Source organism: Theobroma umbraticum, unplaced genomic scaffold (assembly GCF_002168275.2).
Source record: "Theobroma umbraticum cultivar Fairchild unplaced genomic scaffold, ASM216827v3 scaffold_130.0, whole genome shotgun sequence".
Lineage (NCBI taxonomy): Eukaryota > Viridiplantae > Streptophyta > Magnoliopsida > Malvales > Malvaceae > Theobroma > Theobroma umbraticum.
In genome coordinates, this window is record NW_018397264.1 from 29,601 (window position 1) to 39,344 (window position 9,744).

Genomic DNA, 9,744 nt, shown 5'->3' on the forward strand with positions numbered 1-9,744 from the left:
TTTTTAAAAAAATTATAATATTAAAATTTATAAACTTTATTTATAATTATAAACTTTATAAAAAATTTAAAAATAAAAAAATACTTTTATTTTTTTACTCACACTTGGCAACGTTTTGATTTATTTTGCATCCGCACACACACGCGAGTCCTTATATTATATCAATAAAATTTTAAATATTTTTACTTTATTGATTAATCATGCGTGGGAACCAACTCTCAATTTGTCATTTACTAAAAGATGTGACATGTCTGTAGGTGGGGCATCATAAGTAACAAAAGTAAAAATTATGTCATTTTTGATATTTTACAATGTAATGTGATTACAAGTAATGTGATTGTAAGTAATATTATTGTAGGAAAAATAATATTACAGTATTTAGTATACAAGTAAAATAATGATTGTAATCTTTTATATTTTATTTTTAATGTTATATATTTTATTTTCATTTATTATTATAATCTTATATATTTTATTTTTATTTTTAATATAATTTTTATATTATATATTTTAATTTATTTTATTTTACCTATATTATATAATTTTTAATTTTTATATTTTATTTTATTTTAATTTTTGATTCTTATATTATATGTTTTATTTTAATATTTTTTATTTTAATTATAATATCATAAAATATTTTTAATAAGATAATAAAGTTGAAGGGTAAAAATATTTTTAAGAATATTACAAGGTACAATGTAATGTGATTGCATTAGTTTTTGACTGCAATCACATTAATTTATTGTGATTACATTGTAATCTTACATTGTAGTAGTCTGTTACAAAACAAACACTATAATATAATTTAATTAGACACATTACAGGGAATGTGCTCTCACTTTCCTCATACCAAACACTATCTTAAATCAAGGCTTAACTTAGCCATATAGTCAATGATCTTATTTCCCTTGCTGGTAAATATGACTTATGCTAACCTCCCATTGTCTTATTGCTCTTATCACATTTGAATTGGAGCAACAATTCATAGACTGAGCATTTAGAGCATTAACTACTGTCTTGTTATCTGCCCGCACATGAATTCTTCGATAACCGTGTTCCCACACTAGCTCGAGGTCTTGAAATACTTCTCATAACTCCTGACCGTACGCTGTGCTTGTGCCTGATTTACATGCATATCCTATTATCCATGAATCGTCAATAATAATAAACTTAATATATTTATATTAAACTTTACTATATAATAAATCATTATTAATAATAATATCTTTAAATATTTATAATATATTAGACATTAATGTATAATATAATATATTTAATGTTATTAAATTGTAAACGAAATCAATATTATTTAGTTCTTTATTTATAATATATTGTTAATTAATTATTAATTAAATTTATTATTTTATAAAATATTAATTACTTATTTATAATAAGAATAAGTAATATGTTAATTTTATAAAGTATATATTTATATATATTACTTTATTATATATATATAAAATTAAATACGCAACTTATATATTGTAATGTTTTATATCAAAATTTGTATAAATAACAACTAATTATAAATAATGCGTTATAAAAAAAGAATAACTAATAAAATTATTAAGTATAATCACATAAATAAAGTTTATTAAAGTTACAGTAATGTTTATGCATAAATTAATAATATGCATATATAACTTACTATTTTATTATATATATGAAATTAATGACACAATTCATATGTTATAATGTTTAAATTCTTATAACAAAGTTTGTATAAATAATAACTAATTATAAATAATATGTTATAAAAACTAACGTAATAGTTATTAAAGTTATTAAGTATAATCATATAAATAAAGTCTAATATAAGTTATAATAATGCTTATGTATAAATTAAATATATGTATATGTATAATATATTACTTTATTATATATATATGAAATTAATGATACAATTTATATATTATAATGTTTTATATCAAAGTTTATGTAAATAGTAACTAATGATAAACAATATGCTATAAAAACTAAAGTAATAACGAATAAAATTATTAAATGTAATCATATAAATAAAGCATATTATAAATTGTAGCAATATTTATGTATAAATTAAATATATAATATATTTAAATAATTATATATATTCATAACATTTTATATTATAAAATATTAATAAAGTGTAATAATTATAACATATTAATATTATAATATTAACATATAAGTTGTATTGTTTAAAATATATAACTTGTAATTTCATATTAATACAAATTTAGAAATAAATAAATAAATATAGTTAATATTGCATTGTTATAATTGTGATTTGTATACGTATACATAATAAACTAATATGCTTTAAGAATATTATTAATTAAGTTTACTGTCAATTATTCTTAACATATATAAAAAAATATTATATATTAATATATAAAAAATAAAAAAATTAGCTTTATTTTTTGAATAGATTGGTTCAAAAATTTTAAAATCGAGACCAGCAAAAAAATATTGAACCAAACATTTTGGACTAATCTACCAAATGAACTAATTAGACCGAATTATTTTATACAAATTGCATTTGATTTGGGTAGATAATTGATTTAATTTGGTTTTGTTCATGCTAACTATTATCTATATCTAAGCTAAATTACTTCATATAGAAATAAAATATACATACCTTATTTTTTTAAGAGAATAAATTCTTTTATTTTTAGTGTGTGTTTTATCCTATTCAAGTTTTTATAAAGATAATTGTTCTAAGAGGACCGTAAAGAGAAGTTAAAATAATATTTGACAAAGTTAAAGTGTTGGAAGGTATAAAATATTATTCGATAATATTATTTTTAATATATAAAAGTAAAAAAATCAACTTAATTAAATAAAATCTAAAGTTTTATAAGGAAAGAAATAAAAAATTAATATGATTTATAGTAATTAAAAACATTTAAATAAATTAAATGAAGAGAAGCAAATTGAACCAAATAAAATAGATGAATCCAGAAAGTATAAATTTCTTTTATGATTTTAAGAATTATTAAACTATAAATGAAAATATAAAAAAATTAAATATTTAGTATTACACATTAAGCCTTTTTGATTTATAATTTCGTTTACTAAAATTGATTTCTCGCATAAGTTAAAATTTTTAAAATTTTGAAAGCCGAACACCTTTTTTTTTTCGTCTGCAGTAAAAGAATTCTTTTTTTTTTTTTAATAAAGTTGGTCAAACTCCTCCTTAATGATTGAAAAAAGAAATACATTTTGAAGGGAACGTTAATAAATTATTCCCCAATTGAATCTGATTTCTACATCCGTTGATGCAAATAATTGTTTCGTGATTTAAATTAAATATTAAGGTAATTTGATCGAGTATCCTATTACTTGCAATAAATAAATGTTCATTATTTTGGTATTTTAATATCATTTCCATTTGTAAGCTGTTTGAGCTTAATTATTAGATTTAATAATTAAGAAACATAAATATCTTTTTTAATTGTAATTAATATAAAAAAAAATCTAAACATGTTTATTCAAAAAGAACATTAGAATGTTAAGAAAAATGAAAGAGAATTATAAGATGAAAAAGATTTATTTATCTTTATTCTATTATCTTGCATTGCATAAACTTTGTTTAATTGTAAATGAAAAGTAAAAATCTTTATTTACTAAATTAATTTTGTTTACACAAGTTTTAAATTGGAAATCAACTTGCAATTTTCAATGAGAAAAAGAGTGTGGGGCAGAATTTAGGAGTCAGAAAGAAGCGTCACAGCTGGTGGTGTGACGTGGAATGGGATACAAATTCGGAGGAAGCACTCGTCACTTTGTAACGAAAAGGATTGGATTGCAGCAGCTTCCCACCGATCGCAGACACGTGGACTCTCGTAAGCAAACTATTATTCAAAATTTCTAGGAAATCTGGCAGTGCCAGATCGCCCCATATAATGAATTATTATATCTACATGTTCCACTCCATTTGAATTGATGAGCACCTCAACCTTTTTGGTTTTGTTAAGGTAAAATAGGCAGACACCCTCCAAATGGATATATGGTGATCAGATTTGGCTTACGTTTCATCAGGATTTTATATTTAGGAATGAACAAGTTCTTTGTATTTTATAAAACGGGAAATAAGTCGCTCACCTTGTTGTCTTCCCAAGATTCCAAGTTGTTGTACATTGCTCCCGTTCACTTTTTCCACACCAGATATTGTTGCCGCCACAAAACTCAAAACACCCATATGTTCAAGGGTCTCACTTCCAACCATATCAACTATCAACAACCTCCAAGAGGCAAAGACTAAGAATATGAGGTTATTTGCTGAATAAGGTTTCATCACATTGAAGATATCCGTGATTACATAACGCTCAATCTAGCCAACAAATAAGTAAAATTCCACTGTATACTACTTCAGAGCTTTAAAGCGTTAATAAGAGCATATAATCCAACAAAAAAAAATTTAATGATTAACACAAGTCTAGTAAGGTGGAGACGAATGAGAGAAAAACAAAAAGGGCTGTAATTAGTTGAACAATTTAACCATCTACAGTCAAGATGGCTGCTTCATTTATCTCATATCAGTTTTTCTTCTAAAAGGAGATGCAAACTACACCCCATGTAGAACTATTCATCTTCACCCATATAAATCTTCCACTTTTCACTTCTATCTGAACCACCATCGTTGAATGGCTGACACCGGCATGTTCAAAAATGGTGCATAACGATGGACAAGAGGATTAACTATCCTCCCAATCTTTGCCCACACACTCTGATGGTAACCAGCAGTAACCGGAGCATGGTACATAAGCTTCAATAGCTGTGATAGAGGGAAAGAAAGGACAAAGGATTTAGACTAATTCATTTGTCAACAAATAATCAATCTAACCCAATAACCCAGACTCTTTTTAAGAGGTGGAAAATGGGGTGTTTGCTGCACAAAATACACTGTTGGAGATGCATTTTGAGGGTTCATAGAGATTTAAGGATGCACAAGTATTTCATAGTTAATATTTTCTTCCTAATAATGTAAAGAACATGGTCCTTATGAACAAAGCGACAGCTCCATGACACGAAATTACTCATATAAATTGTCCATTTGTCACAATAAGGAAAAGGAAAAGAAAGAAAACTGAAATGGCAAGAGACAAAAACAGGGACCAAGGGGACAAGGAAGGGAAAGGACATTTCTGAATATCAATCAAAGAAGAAACATCAAATATCCATTCCTCATATTATGACATGCAGTTAAAAGAAAAACACAAAAACAAAATAAATAAATAAATCCGAAATATTTATATACAAAATTGTATTAAATGAAAATGGAAAATTCAAGAGAAAAATTAGTAACATGTGTTTTTAATTCCAAATAATTTTTTAAAATAAGAAAATCATATGAGATAATAAAACTATAGTTTCCAAAATAATGCAAATAAAATGCATAAAAATTATATAATAGATGGAAAAAACATTAATTAAAAATAAAAGAACACTATAGGATCAATAAGTATCTTAGTTTTAAGACATCCATTCCAACACTTGTTTTTTTTTTTTTTTTTTAATAATATGTAAACTTGGTTCTATACCATCCTATCATACCATTCAGACTATCAATAAACAGAAAGCCAATACATTAAAAACAAAAAATAAAGTTACAGATGAAAGGAGCATTACAGACCTGCCAGTACATGAAAGTTTGTATAATATTGCGTTGCCACCTACAAAATTTAATATACAATTTCAGCATATTAGAAAAGCTGGAGCAGGTGGAATGTATTGGCTTGAAGGGGAATATAACCAAAAAAGAAAAGATATTAGCAACTGACGAGAACAAGGACATCATTAGAAGGAAGCCAAGTCCAATCTCAGCATGTGAAGAGAGTATGCTCAGGGTAGTGGTATTTGATTCTACCCACACACAAGGATCTTCCAAATACTTCCTATTTAAACAAAGAAGATAGTATTAATAAAGGAAAAGATAAAAGAGACCTGTGAGTATAGACATGCACATGCATAAGCAGACATGATTTTCATTTCACCCATGTTTAAGGTGATATCAAGGTGTGTTATAGATCAAATTGAACTACTGTACTTCTGAGGAATTAGTTAAGGTGAAAAACAGGATAAGTACTTCTCTGTTTATTACCTCCTTTTTAGCATTAACATTCACGGAGAAAGTAAATTCTCTTTATCCTACCATCTTACCATCATCTTACTTTAGGCATGTGATGTAGGGATTCACTGCTCACCTCACACTAAAGTTGCACTATTAAACTAGTATAAATGTGTATTCCTAAGTAATAAGGATAATAAGCCACCGAGGTCTATACAGCCAGGGGTGGAAAGACGAGTTGAGGCCCTAAGAGGTTCTAGATTCAAATCTCTCCACCCTGTCGATGCAAAAGTATGTTTAACACTAAAATGGAAAATGCAAATGATAAAAATAATGATCATAACATATAATATACTCATAAACAGAACAAGAAAAATAGCAATAGCAGCAACAACAAAATTTTCGTCCATCTGTAAGTTAAGCCTTTCCATATGAAGAAAATCATCAGCTAATGTAACTGAATTTCTTTTAGTAAACATTAATTGTCAAATTACATAATTAATTAAAAAAAGTGAAAAACTAGGAACAATTATGCTAATCAAGTAAACTTAAAACTAAATATCAGCACATTGTAGTAAAGCTGATGCTCTATATATATGAGTAAAGATCTACCTGTACAAGGTAGAACGATTGAAATTACGCCTCAAGAATTTTGCAACATATTCAAGTGCTCGGCATAAAATGGGAATCAAAGCAACTGCAGTGAAAATCCATATCAATTTTCATACTACATAACACAGAGAATTCAGCAACATAGATCAAGAATAACAAGGGGAACAGAAAAGGTAAAAAAAAATTTAGGGGCAGAGGAGTGCTAACATTTAAGGCAAAGATGTGAAGTGACAAATGTAAGACAGTAGATAAAGTAGATGAAATCTTTGGTTGCAATTATTGACTGAAAATACACTTGAACAGCCTGCAAATTCCATGCCCTTGGTCTCTGCACAAACATAGAAAAGATTCAGCGAAGAACCACAATATACAAAATCAAATGAACGGACGTTGGTGGAATTAAGGTTTACCCCATATAGTGCATACAAAGAGTATAGAGAGGAACAAGCAGTGCCCATGAAGGACAGCCGATAAGCCCTGTTTGAGAGACTTCTAGGCACAAGTGGAAAGATGGCAAGCACAGCCACAATAAACACCTGCAAGAAATAATGTAAGCAAAATATCTAAAAAAACTGACTGAATAGTGAACTACGGGCAGCAAAAGAAAGATAGCTGAAGTTACTAGATGTCACACTGGTTTAATATTACATATCATAATTACATTAACAGTCAATCACCTCTTCAACTCTGTGGTCTGTCTCTTGCAGAGTGCAAGAATATAGAAGGAAACAAAATGCACATCTTACTCATTTTTAAAACAAGACAAGATAAGAATCAGTTTCTACTATGCAAATACATGCGTGAACTTTAACACACAAACGAAAAGGGAGGGTAGGAGAGGGGAGCAGGGGACTATACCCAAGCATTGACAGAAAATTGTATTGTTTGCCGATCCCAGCGCACAGAAGTTGGATTTGAACCTGCAGCAGCTGATGTCCCTGAACTTCTGGCCGTTGAGCCTACATCACATTTAGGATTGAGTGCAATGAATGAAATGAAATCCTTAATAAGGAAGAAAAGATACACAAAATTCTATAAGCTTTATGTTATTTATTGCAAGTTTTAGTTTCTTTGTCTAACCTCAGTTGCAGAAGCAAGGACTTTTTACCTGCATTGCGTGGTCGAGCTTGATCATTTGCTGCCGCTGAAGAGGCTGAGGATGAAGCAGATGGTTTTGCTGATTGAGATGGTGAGCTTGAAGACATAGCCTCTACCACAAGATCAGGATCCTGTTCACAAAACATATTGAGTTGACCATTGAACAATACCAGAAAATTATTGAAAAAGCAAAGTACTAAAATTTGATAGGCATTCATGTAGCTATAAACGTCTGCATAATTGCAAGAAAATGCATGTAAGCAACATTTAGAAACAGCACCTGCATTACATACGATTTTTTGTAAAGTTCCGAGACCATTTTAACATATAATAATCAAGACTATATTCATTTATTGCTTTTAGGACTTGCTTTCCGTTTTGAAAAGCCAAAAGCAGAAAATGAGTGTTCATGTAAAAACCAAATGTATATAAATATAAAGAATTAAAACGACAGCCACTTAGGCTTAGCTCAAGTGGTAACAATGGGTGGTGGTTGCGTTGGGATCCTAGATTTAGGAAGTTGTGCTCCCTCTTTTTCTTTTTTTTTTCTTTTTTGGATAAGTACGTCATGCTCCTTCCTATACCAAAATAATAATAATAATAATAATAATAATAATAAAAGCAATAATTGAAAACATATAGATAACAGGATAAGAGAAAACACAAGTTTTACAGTTACATGTAATCGTTATGTTTGAATTGGTTGACTTTTTTAGTCATTTTCTTTCTTAAGTAAAAGATTTCACCTCAATCTATTTGCTTTTAATTTATAACAAAATTTCAGGTATTGCTTATTTGTTGCTACTACTACTTGCTTTTTTACTTTTGGAACAAGAAAGCAAATGTGCACTTGGAAGCAAAAATGACTAATATAACAAAGAATTAAAACTGTAATTTTGAAAAACAAAATGCGTAGTTTACTTTTATATAGAATAATTATGTTAGAATTGGTGTTCTACTTTTCTCAATTGTTTGTTTCTAGAAACCTTCTAAGGAAAAAAAGGTAAACAACAAAAAGCAACTAGGAAAGGAAACAAACAAAATGTAACGCCAAAAGTTCTTTAAAACTTATTAGAGCTTCTTGAACAAAAGAAACAAGCAAATGCATCTTAAATGAAGTTTGCACCAATTCAAATGCATTTAATAACAGGCATCAAATGTGAAATCAAAAACATTCCAGAATGCTACAGTGCCTAAAAAGGGATGAAAACAGAATGCAAACTACACTAACCCAGATGAAAGCCTATATATCCTGATTCCAGTAACAAAATGTCAATGTCAGCAAAATGACAATAATAAAAGTGGATGAGATAAAAAAAATAGACTGCCATATGTTAGAAAATAGAACACGTAAGACATAAGATTAAACAAACATAATTTAAACAATAAATTAAAACACAAATCACATTGCCTTAGTGATATAAAGATTAGTGAACACTGTCCTACTCTTTCTCATCTTTTATTTGCTGATAACTCTTTCTCTTTCCTTAATGCTAACTCTTTAAATTGTCAAGTTATTCAAGATTATTGTCAGGTATCAGGGCAGATTTTGAACTTGGAGTAGTCAGACATAGTCTTATGCTCCAATAATCCAGATCAAGTTCAAAAAGCGACCAGAGGATGTCTTAAGGTTGAGTAGTTCCAAATCCTAGTAGTTGAGCAAATCATCATTTGGGGGCAAAACAAAGTGTGAAGCAATGGCCTTTTCTGAGGGACAAAGTGATAGGTAAGCTTCAAAGCTCTAAACAGCAGAAACTATCTCAAGAAGAAAGGAAGGTAGTAATCAAAGCAGTGGCCTTGCCATCCTAACCTATAGATAGCTTGTTCAAGTTACCAAAGAAACTCTTTGAAGAGATTAATTCAGCAATGGCCAAATCCTGATGGGGTCGGTAAGAGAGTGAAGAATCACTGGCAAAGCTGGCAGAAGCAAAAATGGAAAATAGTAAAGGGGGCATCGGGTATGGGCTTTAAAGAGTTGG

At 28.4% G+C, this 9,744-nt stretch overlaps 1 protein-coding gene across 1 annotated transcript; it reads right to left on the minus strand.

Annotated features, from left to right (window-relative positions):
• Nucleotides 1-4,259: 4,259 nt before the first annotated feature.
• LOC110421670 (dihydroflavonol 4-reductase/flavanone protein) lies at nt 4,260-7,893 on the minus strand. The gene is made up of 8 exons (XM_021435314.2): nt 7,776-7,893; nt 7,526-7,626; nt 7,078-7,203; nt 6,875-6,995; nt 6,668-6,752; nt 5,769-5,882; nt 5,621-5,660; nt 4,260-4,762 (listed from the first exon to the last, which is right to left on the minus strand). Exons 1-8 carry the CDS (start codon nt 7,870-7,872, stop codon nt 4,610-4,612), a joined length of 837 nt encoding a protein of 278 aa, XP_021290989.2. The 5' UTR covers nt 7,873-7,893; the 3' UTR covers nt 4,260-4,609.
• Between the last annotated feature and the right edge of the window lie 1,851 nt (nt 7,894-9,744).

Coding starts and splice junctions, on each gene's coding strand:
- LOC110421670 (XM_021435314.2), bottom strand. CDS start 7,872: ATGTCTTCAAGCTCACCATCTCAATCAGCAAAACCATCTGCTTCATCC. Junction 5,661..5,768: donor CTAATGATGTCCTTGTTCTC/GTCAGTTGCTAA, acceptor TAAATTTTGTAG/GTGGCAACGCAATATTATAC. Junction 4,763..5,620: donor AAACTTTCATGTACTGGCAG/GTCTGTAATGCT, acceptor CCTCTATCACAG/CTATTGAAGCTTATGTACCA.